The 21,559-nt window shown below is 36.9% G+C and overlaps 1 protein-coding gene across 1 annotated transcript in view; it reads right to left on the bottom strand.

The window, feature by feature from the left end:
• Nucleotides 1-21,559, bottom strand: part of ALMS1 (ALMS1 centrosome and basal body associated protein) — a 204,946-nt gene that overhangs the window by 30,310 nt on the left and 153,077 nt on the right. The window contains exon 17 of the mRNA XM_053588296.1: nt 18,922-20,081. Coding sequence (XP_053444271.1) covers nt 18,922-20,081 — 1,160 coding nt within the window. The remainder of the gene's footprint in view (nt 1-18,921; nt 20,082-21,559) is intronic.

The raw sequence follows: 21,559 nt of genomic DNA, 5'->3' as shown, positions 1-21,559 counted from the left end.
AGTCTGGAGGCCTGTCCCCCAGGAGTCCAGATTCTTGGATGATTTCTTGAAGAGTGTGGACAGGGCCTGGACTGCAGCTGGTCAATGCTGATTCTGCAGCACGGGAGTGAGGAGAGGACAGTGGGCTGAAAGGGAACCAAGCTGGAGCAGCGGTGCCCCGAGGTGCAGAGCAGCAGCCGTTTATGGCAACAATAGGGCTCACCTCTGGATATTCCCAAGTCACGCCCCCTGTATCTCTGGGAAACTAGAGGAGGCTGGGCATCTTCTCAGGTGGGACACACTGCGGAACAGATCTGGGATGGAAACGCAGGCCCCATGAATAAACGGTTTGCTTGAAGCAGTACTGGCCTGCTTCAAGGATGGAAGTCCTGGATGGAGTGCACGGACTAGAAAACGCACACACACAGCCGGGAGATTACCAGAGCAGGGCTGACCCAGAAGACAGCTTTACTGAAACTAAGAAGCACTCAGTCCCCAGGGGACCAGCAGCTTAAACAAAGGCAGGCAGGCAGAGGCTGGAACTGACAGATAACCGTGCTGCGAATACAAACAGCTGAGACCGTACAGCAGCACAGACAGGGCCTGAGGCACACGTTTTGGGAACTCAAAACAGCTTCTCTTCTGCAGGGGAATTTAGAAGGGACAGAAACAAATTCCTGCAAAGTTGTTCTGTTCTGTCGGTAACATCAATCAGGAGTGGGGCTGGAACTGAGCGCCCAAGGTTGTCAGGCCTCACCTCCCCCTGCCAGACAGAGGCAGAAAACAGCGGCTTCACCAAGTAGACACAGATTTCCTTGTGATTCAGGCGGATGCAAAACCCTGGAGTATCTGCTCATTGCAGGCAACTGGGTCACAGCCCTGCAGGATTATCAGTGACTGGCTGCGACAGAGGTGCAAGGTGGGGAAGGAGGCATCAACCTTCCCAGACTAATCTATTTGCTGGGTGGGTCCTCCAGACTTCACAGAGCACCGGAGCAAGTTATATTTGAGTTGTCAGCAGATCCCTGTGATCTAGTTGCCAGAGACCTTTTAAACTCTCCGACCTCAGACAGGTGCTGACTGAGACAATTGATTTGGACCTTTTGAACTGAGCCAATCGCCCGAGGATTATCCAAGTGGTGCCCTGGGTGTGTGCCTGTAGGAAGGTTTGATTTTCCTTTTCCAATTGTTACCTGTGGGGGTGCGGGGTGATTTAATTGCTGGTATTTCTCCACAGCTGAGACTTCAACCAGACTAACTGTTTCACTAGGGTTAGACAGAGACCAGTTGAAAACAAGACAGAGCCACTTAGCCCAACCACACCAAACAGGTCCCCAGTTTCTCAGGCCATAGTGCTGTATGGGTCCTCGACAAAGCTCTAAGAGAAAAGTCAAATGGTGTAAAATAATCATGGGGTGGAATCAGAAGAAAAACTCTGGTAACATGAATAACCAGAATACATCAACACCCCCAAAGAAAGACATGGCAGATGTAACTGAAGATCCTATTCATAAACAGCTGGCTGAGATGTCAGAAATCGAATTCAGAATGGAGGAAAATTTGGAATTAGGAATTCGAGGAGCAATTGAAAAGTTGTCTCAAGAATTTAACAAATTTAAAGACAAAACCACCAAAGATATTGAAGCACTGAAGCAAGAATTTGCAGCCCTCAAAGATCTGAAAAATACAGTAGAATCCCTCAGTAAAGGAGTGGACAACCAGAAAAAAGGAATTCTGACATTGAAGACACAGCTTTCGAATGCTCCTAAACTCTCAAAGAAGAAGAGAAATGGAGAGCAAAAACAGATCATTCTCTCAGAGAGCTCTGGGATAATTCAAAGAAGGCTAATATCCGCCTCACTGGAATCCCTGAAAGTGATGAAGTGGCTTTGCAAGGCACAGAGGCCCTTCTCCATGAAATTATGAAAGACAATTTTCCAGACATGCCAAGAGATTCTGAAACTCAGATAGCAGACACTTTCAGAACCCCAGCACGACTCAACCCGAATAGACATCCCCCAGACATATCATAATTAACTTCACCAAAGGTAACATGAAGGAGAAAATTCTGAAAGCAGCCAGACGTAAGAAATCCATTACCTACAAAGAATATTAGAACGACTGCAGATCTCTATGCTGAAACTTTTCAAGCCAGAAGAGGGTGGTCATCGACTTTTAATCTTCTAAAACAAAATAACTTTCAACCCCAGATCCTGTATCCAGCTAAACTGAGTTTCATTTATGATGGAGAAATTAAATATTTCAATGACATTCACATGTTGAATTTGCCATAACGAAACCGGCTCTTCAGGATATTCTCAGACCTATCCTCCATAATGGCCACCCCAATCCTCTACCACAAAGGTAAACTCACTCAGAAACTTTTGATCAAACTCCAACTTCCACAATGTGAAAGGATTAAAAATGTCCACTAGACTTTCAAAAAACTCGATACCCAAAATTTTACCAGACTTATCAGTAATGTCCATTAATGTGAATGGCTTAAACTGTCCTCTAAAGAGGCACAAGTTGGCTGACTGGATACAAAAACTCAGGCCAGATATTTGCTGCATACAAGAATTACATCTTACCTTAAAAGATAAATATAGACTCAGGGTGAAAGGATGGTTGTCCATATTTCAGACAAACAATAATCAGGAAAAAGCAGGTGTCGCAATTCTATTTGCAGACACAATAGGCTTTAAAACAACAAAACTAAGGAAAAATAAGAATGGTCACTTCATATTTGTTAAGGGTAATCCTCAATATGATGAGATTTCAGTTATTAATATTGATGCACCCAACCAGAATGTGCCTCAATTTATAAGAGAAACTCTACCAGACATGAGCAACTTGATCTCCACAAGCTCCATTATAGTCAGAGATTTTAACACTCCTTTGGCAGTGTTGAATAGATCCTCCAAGAAGAAGCTGAGCAAAGAAATTTTAGATTTAAACCTAATGATCCAACATTTGGATTTAGCAGACATCTGCAGAACATTTCATCCCAACAAAACTGAATACACATACTTCTCATCAGCCCATGGAACATACTCCAAAATCGATCACATCTTAGGTCACAAATCTAACCTCGGTAAATTTAAAGGAATAGAAATTATTCCTTCTCAGACCACCATGGAATAAAAGTTGAACTCAGTAACAACAGGAATCTGCATACTCATACAAAAACATGGCATTCAATCCTATAATTCCTCTACTAGGTATATACCCAGAAGACCAAAAATCACATTATAACAAAGTTATTTGTACCAGAATGTTTATTGCAGCCCAATTCTTTTTTTTTTTTTTTTTGTAGAGACAGAGTCTCACTTTATACCCCTCTGTAGAGTGCCGTGGCATCACACAGCTCACAGCAACCTCTAACTCCTGGGCTTAAGTGATTCTCTTGCCTCAGCCTCCCGAGTTGCAGCCCAATTCTTAATTGCTAAGTCATGGAAAAAGCCCAAGTGCCCATGGATCCATCAATGCATTAATAAATTGTGGTATATGTACACCATGGAATATTATGCAGCCTTAAAGAAAGCTGGAGATTTTACCTTTTTCATGTTTACATGGATGAAGCTGGAATATATTCTTCTTAGTAAAGTATCCCAAGAATGGAAGAAAAAGTATCCAATGTACTCAGCCCTACTATGAAACTAGTTTATGGCTTGCATATGAAAGCTATAACCCACTTATAACCTAAGAATATGGGAAAGGGGGAGAGGTAGGAGAGGGAGGGGAGGGAGGCAAAAAGGTGGGTGTAGGGAGAGTGATTGGTGGGATTACACCTGCGGTGCATGTTACACGGGTACATGTGAAACTTAGTAAATGTAGAATATAAATGTCTTAACACAATAACTAAGAAAATGCCAGGAAAGCTATGTTAACCAGTGTGATGAAAATGTGTCAAACGGTCTATAAAACCAGTGTATGGTGCCCCATGATAGCATTACTGTACACAGCTATGATTTAATTAAAATAAATAAATAAACAGAAAAACTGAGGCAGGAGGATCACTTGAGCCCAAGAGTTGAAAGTTGCTGTGAGCTATGACACCATGACACTCTACTCAGGGTGACAGCTTGAGACTGTCTCTAAAAAAGAAAGAAAAAAAAGGAATCAAGTCAGAAGTAATGTGAGAGGTTCATTAAACCTGCTAGAATACTCTATAGGCAACTTGGGAGCAGCACTCCTCTCCCCGGAATGGTCAAGGATCAATCATTGGAGACCTAGAGACAGGCCCATAAGCCAGGCCTAGCACCCCCAAGTCTCAATTTAGAGGCCAGATGAGAAGGAAACAGTCAAACAACGCTAGAGACATTTAAAATCAAGATTGAAATGTCATGTACCCCCATCCTCAAAATATGGAAACCAAACACAATGAAAATATTGAAATGACTGATGAAGAATTTAGAATATGGATTGTAAGGAAGCTCAATGAAATACAAGTGAAAACAGAAACCTAACACAAAAACAAGGCAGGCAAGACATGAACAAAATATTAAATAAGGAAATTAAATTATTTTAAAAAATCAAGCAGACCTACTAGAAATGAAAATTTTATCCAAGGAAAATTCTAAAACCAAAAGAAAGCCTTAAGAATAGGTTGGACCAGGTAGAAAAAGAATCTCAGCTGAGATAACGCCGGAAAGGCTATGTTAACCACTGTGATAAAAATGTGTCAAATGGTTTATGAAGCGAGTGTATGATGCCCCATGATCATATCAATGTATACAGTTATGATTTAATAAAAAAAAAAAAAGAATCTCAGAATTTAAAAGACAACATCTTTAAACAAGTCAGTCAAAGAAGAAGAATGGAGAAATAAGAATAAATAAAACCTATAAGAAACATAACCTAACATAAAAATCATAGGCATCCCTTAGGATGAAGAAAATACATAAAGAGTTGGAAAACATATCTGAAAGAATATTGAGGAAAATTTTCCACATCTTGCTAGAAATCTAGACACACAGGTACTAGAAAGCTCAATGGACTCCAGAGAGATCCACTGCCAAGAGACAATCACCATGACACATAGTCATCAGACTGGCCAAAAGTAACATGAAAAAGGAAGTTAGGTCAAGTAACTTATAAAGGAAAATCCAACAGACTAGCCTCAGACTTCTCAAATGAGGTGTTATAAGTCAGAAGGAACCAGGGCCCCATTCTCAGCCTTCTCAAATAGCATAATGGCCAGCCTAGAATTTTGTATCTCGCAAAATGAAATTCTTTATATGAGAGAGAAATAAAGACATTCTCAGACGAGCAAACAGAAGGAGGGAATTTGTCAAGACCAGACCTGCCCTTCAGGAAGTACTTAGATTGTTGTTATACACTGATCACCACAATAGTTACCCACAAGTGTAAAATCTTGTAACTGCTAAAGTTCAGAGCCCAGTTACCAGTTTGGCTCAAGAGGTAAAATGAAGCAATAAAGTTCTACTCAATGGGATAAACAGAAATTCACCCCACTTGTCAATTCTTTCAATAAATATGAATGGCTTGAACTCCCCTCTGTTGATACATGCTGGCTGAAAGATAAAACAATACAAGCCAACTATCTGCTGTCTCCTGGAAATATATCTAGCCCATGAAGACTCATTCAGACTCAAGGTGAAGAGATGGAAAACAATATTCCATGCAAATGCAAACCAAGAGAAAGCTGGCGTAGCTATTTTTATATAAGATGACATAGACTTCAAAGCAACAAAAGTAAAGAAAAATAAAGATGGTCATTATATAATGGTAAAGAGAACAATTCAACAAGAAGACATAACAATCCTAAATATTTATGTGCCTAAAAAACTGCACCCAGATTTACAAGGCGAACCCCACTAGATTATATAGAAGAAAAATAAAATCTTGGTTCTTTGAAAAGATAAACAAAATTGACAAACCTCTTACTAGATTAAAAAGAAACAGAAAACAAAGGACCCTAATAACCATAATCAGAAATAATAAAAGAGATATTACAACTGATATCACAGAAATATAAAATATCAACTCTCGGGGCGGCGCCTGTGGCTCAGTCGGTAAGGCGTGGGCCCCATATACCGAGGGTGGTGGGTTTAAACCCGGCCCCGGCCAAACTGCAACCAAAAATAGCCGGGCATTGTGGCAGGTGCCTGTAGTCCCAGCTACTCGGGAGGCTGAGGCAAGAGAATCGCTTAAGCCCAGGAGTTGGAGGTTGCTGTGAGCTGTGTGAGGCCACGGCACTCTACCGAGGGCCATAAAGTGAGACTCTGTCTCTACAAAAACAAACAAACAAACAAAAAAAAACAAACAAAATATCAACTCTCAATACTATAAAAATCTCTATGCATATAAACTGGAAAACATTGAAAAAATGGAAAAATACAATCTCTGTAAGGCTCTATCAGGAAGAAACATATAATAAACTCCTGAATAAACCAGTATCCAGTAACGAAACTGAAGCAGCAATAAAAAAATTTTCCAACAAAAAGAACTCTTGAACCCATTGGTTTCATAGCTAAATTTCACTACAGAAATTATTTTGTAACATTGAAAAAAGAAGGAATCCTCCCCAACTCATTCTATGAAGCCAGTACCACCTTAATACCAAAGCCAGAAAAGGACACAACAAAAACAGAAAACTACAGACCAATATCCTTGATGACTATAGATGTAAAAATACTCAATAAAATTCTAGCAAACCAAATTCAGCAGCACATGAAAAAGACAATCCACTGTGACTAAGTGGGCTTCCTCCCAAGGATGCAAGAATAGTTCAACATATGCAAATCTACAAAGTGATTCACAACATAAACAGGAGCAAAAACAAAGACCACATGAAAATCCCAATAGATGTAAAGAAAGGATTTGACAAAATTCAGCACCCTTTTATGTTAACTCTTAACAAAATAAACACAGATGAAACACACCTCAAAATTATAAGAGCCATATGTGACAAACCCACAGACAACATTATACCGAATGGGGAAAAAAATTAAAGCATTCCTGCTTATATTTGGAACTAGACAAGGCTGCCCACTGTCACCTCTTCTATTTAATACAGTGTTGAAAGTCCTAGCCAGACAAGAGAAGGAAATCAAGGGTACCCAAATGGGGACAGACGAGGTCAAGCTATCACTCTTTGCTGATGATATTACCTTGTATCTAGAAAACTCCTAAGATTCTGCCAAGAGTCCTGGCATTGATAAAACCATAAAAATCTCAGGTTACAAAATCAAGGTACACAAATCAGTAGCATTCCTATAAACCAATAATAGTCAAGAGGAAAATAAAGTCAAAGATTCAATACTTTTCACAATAGCAGCAATAACAACAAAAAATACCTACAAATATATTTAACCAAGGAGGTGAAAGACCACTACAAGGAGAATTATGAATCTGAATGTTTACATGGCCCAAAATGATCTACAGATTCAATGCAATACCCTTTAAAAATACGGCTCAGCACCTGTGGATCAAGTGGCTAAGGCGCCAGCCGCATAAGCCTGAGCTGGCGGGTTTGAATCCAGCCTGGGCCTGCCAAACAACAATGATGGTTGCAACAAAAAATAGCCGGGCGTTGTGGTGGGCGCCTATAGTCCCAGCTACTTGGGAGGCCGGAGGCAGGAGAATTGCTTGAGCCCAGGAGTTGGAGGTTGCTGTGAGCTGTGATGCCATGACTCTACCCAGGGCAACAGCTTGAAGCTGTCTCAAACAAACAAACAAAAAAAATACAACATCACTTTTTCAAAGATCCATAAAAAAATAATTTTATACTTAGTATAGAACCAGAAAAGAGCCTGCCTGAACAGCCAAAGCAACCTTAAGCAAAAAGAACATATTGGGAGGTATCACTTTACCAAATTTCAAGCTGTAGTAACCCAAATGGCATGGTACTAGCACAAGAACAGAGCACCAACCAATGGACCAGAACAGAAATACCAGACATAAAACCATGTTCTTGCTGCCATCTGATCTTTGACGAAGTGGGTAAGAACACCTAGACAAAGAATCTTTGTTCAATAAATGGTGAAACAGGGTCTGCTGCTCTCACTACTCAAAAAAATTAATTCACAATCGATAACAGATTTAAACCTAAGGCATGAAAATATAAGAACCCTTGAAGAAAATGTTGGAAAAAGACAGACGAATGGCTAACATATGAAAAAATGTTCATCATCCCTATATATTAGAGAAATGCAAAACAAAACCACCCTGAGATACCATCTAACCCCAGTGAGAATGGCCCACATCACAAAATCTCAAAACTGCAGATGCTGGCGTGGATGTGGAGAGAAGGGAACGCTTTTACAATGCTGGTGGGACTGCAAACTAGTACAACCTTTCTGGAAGGAAGTATGGAGAAACTTCAAAGTACTCAAGCTAGACCTCCCATTTGATCCAGCAATCCCATTACTGGGCATCTACCCAGAAGCAAAAAAAAATCCTTTTATCATAAGGACACTCGTACTAGACTGTTCACTGCAGCTCAATTTACAATCACCAAAATGTGGAAACAGCCTAAATGCCCACCAACCCAGGAATGGATTAACAAGCTGTGGTATATGTATACCATGGAATACTATTCAGCTATTAAAAAAAAATGGAGACTTTACATCCTTCGTATTAACCTGGATGGAAGTGGAAGACATTATTCTTAGTAAAGCATCACAAGAATGGAGAAGCACGAATCCTATGTACTCAATTTTGATATGAGGACAATTAATGACAATTAAGGTTATGGGGGGGGAGGAAAAGCAGAGAGAAGGAAGGAGGGAGAGGGGTGGGGCCTTGGTGTGTGCCACACCTTCTGGGGGCAAGACATGATTGCAAGAGGGACTTTACCTAACAATTGCAATCAGTGTAACCTGGCTTATTGTACCCTCAATGAATCCCCAACAATAAAAAAATAAATAAATTTTAAAAAAAAGTTAAAAAAACAAAGAAAATGTTGGAAAAACTCTTATAGATATTGACATAGGCAAAGAATTTATGAAGACCTCAAAGGCACTCATAGCAACAACAAAATGAAAAACTGGGACTTGACTAAATTAAAAAGCTCCTGCCCATTCAAGGAAACCATCAACAGAGCAAACAGACAAGCTACGGAATGGGAGAGAATATTTTCATGTTATACATACAATTAAGGGCCAATAACCAGAATATATAAAGAACTCAGCAAATCAGCAAGAAAAAATCAAGCCACTCCATGAAAATGTAGGCAAAAGTCATGAATAGAAGTTTTTCAAAAGAAAACAGACTACTTATATGGAAAGTAGTAAGGAAATTACTCAAAGAACTAAAAGTAGACCTACCATTTGATCTAGCAATCCCACTACTGGGTATTTATCCAAAAGAAAAAAAGTTATTTTATCAAAAAGACACGTGCGCTTAAATGTCTACTGCATCGTAATTCATAATTGCAAAGATGTGGAATCAACCAAAGTGCTCATCAGTACTCATCAATGAGTAGATTAATAAAATGTGGTATGTCAAAGAATAGTACTGAGCCATAAAAAAAATTGGTGAACTAATATCTTCTCTAACAATCTGGATGGAACTGGAGACCATTCTTCTAAGTGAAGTATCGCAAGATAAAAAAACAACCTCCTCATCCACTCACTACTAACTTGGAACAAATTGGTTAACACTCACTCACCCAATGGGAATCAAAAGCTGGGAGGGAATGGGTAAATCCACATCTAATAGACGTAACGCACACTATTCAGATGATATGCATACTCATAACTCTGATTCAAACTATATGAAAGCAATTCATTTAAGTACAACATTTATACCACCATAAGATTCTGAAATTTAAAAAGTGATTTAATATATTTCTTTCTATCATAACACTTTTTTCATCGCTCAAAAAATGAACTAAGTCCAGGATTTACCTCACAAAGTGAGGAGAGAACTTAGCAGACATTTTTTCCAAATAGCAAAAAGACATACGAAAAGATGTTCAATATCACTATCATCATAGAAATGCAAATGAAAACCGCAATAAGCTATCACTTCATATCCATGAGTATGGCTATTACTAAAAAAAAGACAGAAAGTAAATGTTGGCAAGGATGTGGAAAAACTGGAAAACTTGTGCACTGTTGGTGACTTTGTATAATGGCACAACCAGTATGGAAAAGAGTATTGAAGTTCCATAAAAAGTTAAAAATAGAACTACCTTATGATATAGCAATCTCTCTTTTGGGTATATATCCAGAAGAAATGAAAATACGGTCTTGAAAAAATACATACACACATGCATAGTTGCACTTTCACAATAGCTAGAAGGTAGAAACAACCCTAATGTCCACCAATGGACAAATGTATGTATAAACAAAACATGGTAAACACATACAATGGAATATTATTCAGACTTAAAAAAGAAGGAAATCTGGTCATATGATACAACATGAATGGATCTTGAGGATTTTATGCTAAGTGAAATAGTCACAAAAAGATAAATATTTTATGATTCCACTAGTGAGGTACTTAGTCAAATTCATAGATATAAAGTAGAATAGTGGTTATCAGGAGCTCAGAGGAAGGGGAAAAGGGAGTTGCTATTCAGTGGATATGGAGTTTCGGATTTGCAATAGGAAAAAGTTCTGGTGATCTCTTTCCCAACATGAGAAAATATTTAACATTACTGATCTATACACTTAAGAATGGTTCAGATGACAATATATTTTTATACTACAATGAAAAAAATTCACCCCTCTCCCAAGTTTGAAATGGAATTTAGTTTAACAAACATTTACTTAATAAATGTACCAGAACTGGAAACAAATAATAAAATTTAAACCAAATATGTTTGTCACAACAGTAAACTTCAGTGAAATAAATCTGTTTCAAAAGAAAAATTTTCAAATTGGGTGGAGGAAAAAAGCTTAATTCAAACTAGATGCTGTTTACACTTAAGCAGAGTAACTCAGAAAAGTTAAAAGGATGGGCAAAGAAAGTAACTACAGAAATGCAAATTTTCAAAAACTGAACTAATGTAGAATCAAAGGCAAAACATATTAAAACAGAAAATGCAATGCTTTATCTGATTTATGGTTCAATTCAATGAATAAAAAGTATTATTAATATTTATGTGCTTGACATAAAATAAAAACAGATATAAATCTTCAATTACAAAAAGATAAATACCCTTCAAATACACTCTTTGAAGTCCTCAACAGACCAAGGAAATCAATATTCAGAAAGAATATAATTAATTTTTTTTGAGAGATAGTCTCACTATTCTGCCCAGGCTGGTCTCCAATTCCTGGCCTCAAGTGATCTCCCACGTCCACCTCCCAGAGTACTGGGATTACAGGTGTGAGCCACCACGCCATAGATGTAGTTATGTTCTGAGAAATGCATTGTTAAGCAATTTCACTGTGCAAATATCATAGAGTATACTTGCACAAACATGGATGGTATAGCCTATTATATATGTAGGCTATCATGGTACGGCCTATTGCTTCCAGGCTATAGACCTGTATAGCACATTATTGTACAACGTACTACAGGCAACTGTAACAGAATACTAAGTTATTTGTGCATCGAAACATAAAAAAAGGTAGAGTAAAAATGTGGCATTATAATCTTATGGGACCACTGATGTAAATATGATCCATCATTGACTGAAATGTCATTATATAGCATGTGATTGTAACTGAAATATCATACTCGGTTTGGAAACTCTACCTCCTTTTTAATACCCAAGGAATACTTATTCATATAGCAAGCCACAAAGAAAATGTCTATGTATCCTTAAAACATAAATAGAACATTATCTCTAGTCACTTATAACTTTTAAAAGTATTGAAAATAATCTAACCTTATGAAAATACAAAAAAAAAAACCTCCCCTAAACTTCTTTTGGATGAAATAGGAAATCCAGAGCTACAATTATAGAACATCTAGAAAGTATTACAAATAAAAATATTATACGACAACATCTGCTGAATATACATACCTGGTCTCCACTAGGGGATTTAGAGTTGGATAAGGTATTGCTCCCACCCTTTCTACAACAACAGAAGTGTACAAACTGCAAGTTCATGACTTTTCTTAAAGCCATCAAGAGAGTTAAGATCAGAGGGTAACTTGGCCCCAGAATCTTAAAGGGAGGTTAGTGCTTGCTGGGAGACATGAGAGACACGAGTACTAAACAACCAGAAGGGATACAACTGGACACCATCAAGAAGGCTGGCCTTGATTAAGTGGTTGAGGCTCAGTGTGTACTAGTGAGAATATAAGTCCTTGGGAGCTACGGAAATTGAGGGAGCCTTCCTTACCTTCTTGTAGGCTATTTCTCCGTGAACTCCAACAGTAAAAAGATGGAAGAGTTTTAAAAGTGCATTATGCTACAGATGTGGCAAAGAGGAACAGATGATGGTGGAGGATGTATCCTGGGAGTGACATCAGCAAAAACAGTGAGATAGAGATCTCCAAGGGGGCCGGTACCTTCCCTAGAAATACCAAAAATCCTGGCAAAAAACTGTCAAAATCAAGCTTATCAGAACTATGGAAGATAGTCAAAGGTTTATAGCAACCAACCAGAAGAAACATCATCTACACAAAACAGAACTTTGTAGCACTTTAACTTAGACTTCTATCACCCCCTTTCTCAGCATCATGGTCCTGAAGATGGCAACCAGTGTTCCTGATGTAGGTTCCTGCTCCAAAAAGAGCATACAGTAACTCATTTCTAAAGAATTGTTAGTTTTAAACTGAGAATTTCCTAAGGACCGACACAAGGGCCTTGTCTTACCTCACAGAGCAGAGGTAGTTTTATAGAAAGTTAATGTTCCTTATAAACAACAAAAACCAAATAAACAAGGTACTACTACCTGTGGCAGAAAGTAACAGTTGAGGCAAACGACAGACCCACCAAAAGCAGGAGAGAAAAATACAATCTTTGGGGCATGTGGAATTTTGAAAATTTTCTGCACATGCAGAAACTAGAAAATACAGACAAGACAACAAGATGTATGTTCACAGAAGATTCACAGCTTTTACCAGTAGCTGATCATCAGGCTCAGTGCAAGCAAGAAGCAAGGCTAAGGCAGAGTTGTAAATGGCCTGGCTAAGGAATTGAAGGAGTGTCCTAATTAAGACAATCTGTAAAGACCTGGGAAACTTACTCTTTTCTTTGCATTTCATTTTGGCTCTAGGCATTAAAAAAAATTTTCAAACAAGTAGCTTCTTACCCAACTGAAAGAAGAGAAACATCAGATACTAACAAAGAATACGATTTATACAATAATAGTTTAGAAAGGTTATTAAACTAAACAGTAACTTACAATAAGCAGTAACTACAAACTCCTTTTAAGAATGAAAGAGAAAAACAAAAAAAGAATAAGGTAGAAAGTAAGATATTCCCAGATAAACAAAAGCAGAAGGAAGTTTTTTACCAGTTGACCTGACTATAAGAAATGGTACAGGGAGTCCTCCAAGCTAAAATGAAAGGATATTAGACAACTTGAAGCTATATGAAGAAATAGAGAATACTGATAAAGGCAATTACATGGGTAAATATAAAGCTGGTCTTAGTGTATTTCTGGTGAGATTTAAAAGACAAATGTATAAAATAATAATTATAAATCTATGTTAGTGGGTACAAAGTGAAGATGTAATCTATGACTATAGTCATACAAAGGGAGGGATGGAGATGTATATCTGTGAAGGTTTTGTGTACTACTGAAGCTGGGAGAGCTATGGAGATGGATAGCAGTAGTTTTTTTATACTACCAAAGCTAGGTTGGCATTATTTCATATTAGTATGCTATATGAAATAATAGCAATGCTATTTGAAGATGTAAATTGTAATCTCCAAGGCAAACAGTAAGAAAATAACTAAAAAATGTAAAGAAAAGGAAATGAGTAGAGAATCAAAATGGTACATTACAAAAATAAAATCAAAAATATACAAAAGAAGGTAATAGAATTGAGAAACAAAAAAGATACGACATAAAGAAAAACAGCAACATGAGAAAATCAAGTCATTATGAATAATTACTTTAAATGTAAATGGTTATACTCTCCGGTTAAAAGGCAGAGATGGTAAACTGGTTTACAAAAAACAACTATCTATATTATATCTAAAAGAAACTCACTTTAGATCCTAAGACACAAAGGGCTTGAAACAAAAGGATAAAAGAAGATATTCCATGCAGACCATAACCAGAAGAGAACTAGGGTACCTATCCTAACAACAGATAAAACAAAGTTACAAAGTGTTGTAAGAGACAAAGGGGATTTAATACTAATAAAAGGGCCAATCCATAAAGACAATATATTAATTACAAACTTAACATACCTGACAGTAAAGTCCTGAAATATATGAACAAGAAATGACAGATTTGAAAGAAGAAACAGACAGTTCCACAGTAATGGTCGGAGATGTCAATATTTCACTTTCAATACAGATAGAAAAACTACACAAAAGGCCAACAAGGAAACAAAGAACTTGATTAACACTATAAACCAACGAGATCTACCACATATACAGAACACTCCAACCAGCAACAGCTGAAATATATATTCTTCTTCAGGCACATAAAAATACTCCAGAAGAGAATGTATGAGAGCCCATAAAAGAAGGAACAATACATTTAAAAGGACTGAAATAATAAAAAGTACATTCTCTGATCACAATGGAATAAAACCAAAAATCCATACCAGAAGTAAATTTCTGGAATTCACAAATAGGTGAAAATTAAACTATGAATCTTCTTTTTTTGCGACAGAGTCTCACTCTATTACCCCAAGCTAGAGTAAAGTGGCATCACAGCTCACATCTCTGCCTTTTAACTGGAAAGTATAATCATTTACATTTAAACTACTAGACTCAAGCAATCCCCTTGCCTCAGTCTCCTGGGTAGCCGGGACTACAGGAGGCCCCCACAATGTCAGGCTAACTTTTCTATTTTGAGTAGAGACAGGGTCTCACTCTTACTTAGGCTGGTCTTGAATTCCTGGGCTCAAGCAATCCACCTGCCTCGGCCTCCCATCTTAAACATCCAACAGTTAAAAAAGGAATCACAAGGGAAATTACCAAATACTTTGAATGAACAGAAAAACCAAACATACCAAAATTTAGGTTATGCAGTAAAGGCAGAGCTTAGAATAAAAATTATATCTCCATAAGCAGTGCTTAGAGAAAAATTTATAGCTATTAATGCCTACCTTCAAAAATAATAATCTCCAATCAATAACCTAACTTTAAACACATACAAAGTTAGAAAAACAGCAAACTAAACCCAAAGTAAGCAGAAAAAGTAAGGAAGATTCAGTGGAGATAAATGAAACAGAGACTAGAAAAACAAAAAAGATGGATGAATTCCTAGAAACACAAAACAGACTCAAGAAGAAATAGAAAATCTGTTTCTATTAGAAATACTTATAATGAGATTGAATCAGCAAAATAAATAAATAAATAAATTTAAAAAATCCCCCAAAGAAAAACACATGACCAGATGGCTTCACTGGTGAATTCTGTCAAACATTTAAGGAACTAACAACCATTAACACCAATCCAAACTTCCTTCCCAAATTCTTGATTGTCAAAACACAAAAGAGAAGAGAAAACTTCCTAACTCATTCTATGAAGCCCATATTACCCCGAGATCAAAAGCAAACACTGATATCAACATTAGAAGAAAACAACTAACCAGTATCCCTTGTGAATACAGATGAAAAAGTCCTCTTCAAAATTCTAATAAACTAGATTCACCAGCTTATTAATAGAATTATATATAATGATCAAGTGTGATTTATTCCAGGAATACAAGGATGGTTCAACATATGATTACCAATAAAGGCATATTATCCTAATGGAATAAAAGGGGGGGAAAAAACAGATGATTGTCTCAATAGATATCAAAGCATTTGCAAAAACCAAAACTCTTTTATGAGAAAAACACTCATCAACATAGGAAAAGTAGGGAGCTTCCTCAATGTAGTAAGGTCAAACATGAAAACTCCCCAGTTAACATCATTCTCAATGGTGAATTGAAAGATTGAAAGCTTTCCTCCTAAGGTTATAAACAAGAATGACCATTTTTTGCCACTTCTATTGAACATTATACTGGAAGTTCTTACTACAGCCATTAGGAAAGAAAAATAAATAAAAAGCATCCAAATTAGAGAGTAGAAAGTAGGATCATCTGTATATGCAGAAGACATGAACTTATATGACATAATTTTAGTAGGAAGCCCTTTAGGTTTCCACAAGAAAAACTGTTAATGTTAATGAATTTAGCAAAGTTGAGGGATACAGGATCAACATGCAAAAATTATTTATGTACCTCCACATTCCCGGGGGGGGGGGAATTAAGAAAATAATTTTACATATAATAACATCAAAAGAATAAAATATTTACTAAACTTCATAAAATCTCAAGGGATCCCAAATAGCCCGAACTATTTTGAAAAAATAAAATTGCAGTTCTTACACTGCATGCTCTCAAAATTTATTACAATAGTATGCTGAATCAAAATGGTATGGTAATAGTATAAATATAGACATAAAGACCAACGGAACATAAAGAAAAGAGAGCCCAAATGTAAATCCTTAAATATACGGCCAAATGATTTTTGATGAGAGTGCCAAGAACATTAAATGGGGAAAAGATCATCTTTTCAATAAAAGTTATTGTGAAAACTGAATATCCACATACAAAAGCATGAAGGTAGACTCTTATACCCTATACAAAAATTAATGTAAAATGATCACAGATCTAATGTAAAAGTTGGCTCGGCACCCATAGCTAGTGAGTAGGGGCGCTGGCCACATACACCAAAGCTGGCAGGTTCAAGCACAGCCCAGGCTTGCTAAACAACAATGACAACTGTAACAAAAAAATAGCCAGGTGTTGTGGCAGGTGCCTGTAGTCCCAGCGACTTGGGAGGCTGAAGCAAGAACATCACTTAAGCCCAAGAGTTTGAGGTGGCTGTGAGCTGTGACACCACAGCGCTCTACCATGGGTAACATGGTAAGACTCTGTCGCAAAAATAAATAAATAAATAAATAAATAACTGTAAAAGTTATAATTACAAAACTCTTAGAAGAAAACAAAGGAGAAAACCTTCATGACATTAGATTTGGTAATCGTTTCTCAGGTATGACACCAAAAACATGGGGAACAGAAAAACAGCTAAACCAAAATCAAAAACTTGTGTATATCAAAGAACAGAGTCTATGGAATTATTGTGAAAGAAGCAACCTACAGAATGGAGAAAGTATTTGCACATCATATATCTAGTAAAGGGTTAACATCCAGAATATACAGAAAACTCTTATACTTCAATAACAAAAAACAGCAAACAGCCAGATTTATATGCAATAACTACAAAAGAAAAACCCACAGACTCAGAGAGTAGATTATTGGTTGCCAGGGGCTGGTGGGAAGGGGGAATAGACAGTCACTACTTAATGGGTATGGGGTTTCCACTAAAATGATGACAAATTTCTGGAACTAGACAGTGGTGATGGTTGTAAAAACTGAATGTACTCAATGCTATTAAATTCTAAATGGTCAAAACGGAAAACTTTATGTTACATTTATTTTAACCCCCCCACACACACACACAAACCTTCTACCTATATCCTTTTCCCATCTCCCCTGTGGAACAAGGGTTTTATGCTGTGTCATTCCAAATTCTTGACTTACTTCAAAAAAAAAATTGTATTATTTCCAAATGTAATCACTGTCATTTAATATCTACCAAAAGTTTAATTATGAGAAATAAAATTAATAAGCTGTCTGAACACCTTGTATCTCCTTTTCTAGTGGTGTCCAATTTTTCTGATCATGTAATCCTATTGAAAAAATATTTTTGAGCACAAATTGGCAAAATAGATATTTATTTATAAATTATGTTACTATTGTACTCATTTATTATAAAATATACAAAAAATAAACTTTAAAAGGTTGAAAAATGAGTATGAATTCTAGTATTTTTCTTTCCATACTCCAATGAACCATTTTGCAAGCATTCCTCTTTGAAGAGCACTTCTGTACATATTCTAAATTTTATTTATGGGTTAAATCAATAATTTGCGTTTATGGCCTGTTAAGATCTGTCTCACTAATCCCCTAAGGAATTCCATAATTCCCTTCTACGACATAATTTTAGTAGGAAGTCCTTTAGGTTTCCACAAGAAAAACTTAAAAGTTTTTCTTGGCCTTATGTTATAGAACTACCTTAAGGACATTTGTACAAGATTCTGTTACATTGTGGTGCCTTCTTTATAAACAGAGATGAGAGAAATTTCTCTTAGGTCTTTGCACCAGAAATATCTGTAATATTTTGGAAATTTTGGTTTGCTTTTAAATATAAAATGTAATTTATCACAAAATTCTAGTAACACTAAGTACTAGAAAACAAAGCCAAATTCATAGCTCATTTCTAGCAACCACAGCCACAAGTGTATTTATCTCCCTTCTGGCTTCAACTTGTCTTTCCATCACTTATAATTCTTCATTTATTTTTTAAAAAATCATGTATCTCACCCCAGCTTTGATTTTTCTATCATCCCAATTCATTTTAAAAAAATCATTTAGTATTAATTGTAAGTGTGTGTGTGTTTAAAAGCACTTCATATATATTTTCTCAAAGACAGGGAAGAATGAATAAAAAACAAACAAAAACCAGGCAATATTGTTCAGAATAGAGGTCATTCTAAACTTGAAGGTCCCCCACATCAAGGTTATACTTTGCAGATTCTGAAGCATCTAGTAGCAAAGCTCTTTGTTCAAAGGGTGATTTGTAAATAAGTGTTGAAGAAAAGAATGACAACTCACAATAGCACTGTACTACACTTTCTCACTCTTTTCCAGTTGGTAAGGAATGTTATAGTGAGGAAAGGGCAAAAGACTTTTTTTTTTCACCTGTGCGCAAAGGTTAATTAAAAGTCCATGAAAAAGGCAGTCACATTGCCAGATGCAATTTGTAGCCATGTACCTGGATGCGTTTCCTTCTGGAGTGCTCAGAAGTCATTAGGGGATGACCTGTATTCAATGCTTTCCTGCTGTGCTTGCACCGCTTCTCAAGGAATCTTCTCTGTTGATTGGTGACACTGCTATATAATTTAACTTGCCTGGGTGACAAACATACTCTTTCTTGGCCAAAAGCATGGATCAGTCGGGCAGTGTCAATGGTTGAAATAGAGCTACTCCTTTCATGCAAAGCTATCTCTCTATCTGTTTGGGTTAATATGTCTGATTCCGCAGAAGTGGTGCTGGAAAGAACATTGGTAGGAGTATCTGTGAGTACCTCACTCTCTTCGGAAGCTCTAGAATCTGATGAAGTGTTGCTTATATAATTGAAACCTGGCTGTTTTCTCAGAATGTACTTATCAAATTTAACCTGTTCAATTTTAATCTGGTTGGATTTTCCAGCTTGATGAGTAGAAAGCACCTTACTTTTTTTAAGATCTCCTGTGATTTTATGACTTTTCTCTAGGCTTTTATACCGCTTCTTTTTCTGAAGCTTGTTTCTCTGCTGTTGTTTACCACTCCACTCCTTAACACCTCGTTCCCCTCTGCTATCATCATGTGTACTTTCTGAGGCCTGGAGAGAATGTGTGATGGGATTCTGAAGAAGTCTAGCCAACCGATCAAGTCGCTCCACCAAGGATAACTCTTTCTTGTCACTCAACTCAGGTGGTTTCTGTTGCTTCTGTCGCTCCAGATACTTGTTCCAGAGTTCATTTAAACTCTTACCAGGCAGAGTTGTCAGCTGTGGGGTGACCTTAGGATCTCTTTTTGAATCACTAATTTGTCTGCTATATTGTGGATGATCTTTAGCCTGACTTGTAGTAGTATGTATGACTTCTTTGTTTCCCAAGTTCACATTGATGCTTAGGCTCTTTATTCTGGTATAATCTGTCTTAGTCTTGTCCACAGTTTGATAAGGGGGAAGAAAATAGGGGTGTTCTTTATGTTTGTCTGGAGACTGCTGAAAGAAATCTTTCAAAGACTGCCCCATGAAAACACTCTTTCCCAAAGATTCATGACAAATATCTTGATCACTGGGTAGGTGCACTGGATGATGAATGTAAAACTTAGCTGACTTGAAGATAGAATGGGTAGTATTTTCAAATTCTGAATGACATTCGGACTCTGAAAAGGAAAAGAAGAGTTTGAAAGAAATTAAAAATATTTGCATTCCCTTGGAAATACTATTCATACTTAATTCTTTAGGTATAGAACAAAGACATTCTTTAGGAATGAAAAGTTTAATATAAAGTGTCACAAAATTCACTGCCTGTACAAAGGAGTCATGACTTAGGCTTAGCAGCCAGACTAGTACACTAAAAGTTTAACAGATTCTAGGTCAAAAGATGTGGATTCTGGGCTGGACTCTGCCACTGACCTGCTATATGACCTCAAGGAAGGTACTTTAGTTCTCCAGTACTAAAAGCAGCTGCTATCTGTTTTTATCATCTGCTATGTGTGGGGATATTACAATACTTTTTTGCTTTTAAAAATACATATATAATCCTGATAATAAAATTGAAAGATAGGTATTGGTAACCCCATCTTCATCTAAGAATCCTGAGACCTCATTTTCAACATCAGTAATTAAATAGATGAAGTTGTTTTATTTATTTATTTTTTTTTTTTTTGCAGTTTTTGGCCAGGGCTGGGTTCGAACCCGCCACCTCCAGCATAGGGGGCTGGCACCCTACTCCTTTGAGCCACAGGTACCGCCCGAAATAGATGAAGTTTTAAAAAAAGCTTTTTACATGTTTTCAAGCCTTTTAAAATTCCTTTTCTATCAACTATCTTAATTTTATTTCCAAATAAATACATACATATTTTATTGTGGTAAAATACATATTAACATAAAATTTACCACTTTCCAGCTCCATTTTTTGACAACCATTACTTTATATCAAAAAATTTAGATATAATAATATCGACAATTTTCTATGATTTTAATGTTTGTGCCCCTCTAAAATTTAGGGTGAAACTTAATCTTCAAGACATGGTATTAAGAGGTGGGGCCTTTCCCTTTGTGAATGGGATCAGTACCCCTGTTCAAGGGCTTAAAGGAGGCTGTTTGGCTTTTTTCCACCTTTCACCATGTGAGGACACAGCAACAAAGCATCATCTTAGTAGTAGAGACTGCGCTCTCACCAGACACTGAATCTGTTGGCACTTCGATCTTGGACTTCCCAGCCTCCAGAACTGTGAGAAATAAATTTCTATTATTTATAAATTACCCAGTCTATGGTATTTTGTCACAGCAGCGGGAATGGGCTAAGACCCAATCCTAAACCCTAAATTTACACTCTAATATGGGAGCAATTGTTTTTTTGGAGTTCCACATCATGGGCAGAAGCAAAGACGTACTCATGTAACTAGCTATGGGACCTTTTTTATCTATACTATAGATCACTAGCAACCAATTTTCATTAAATACTCTAGGAATCCCTATGGATTTTCCCAGAGTATAAGAAAAAATACATGGAATCAGCTTTTATACTTAAAGTATAAAAGACTAGAAGACTAGAAATTTATAATTATCTAGCAACATTTAAAAATTGGGAGATTTCACTTAGTTTCTATAAGATCTTGAGATTACAGCTCTTGCA

This window comes from Nycticebus coucang, chromosome 4, assembly GCF_027406575.1.
Source record: "Nycticebus coucang isolate mNycCou1 chromosome 4, mNycCou1.pri, whole genome shotgun sequence".
Classification (NCBI taxonomy): domain Eukaryota; kingdom Metazoa; phylum Chordata; class Mammalia; order Primates; family Lorisidae; genus Nycticebus; species Nycticebus coucang.
Note: the sequence above shows the minus strand (reverse complement) of the source record. Positions and strands in the feature narration are given on the sequence as shown.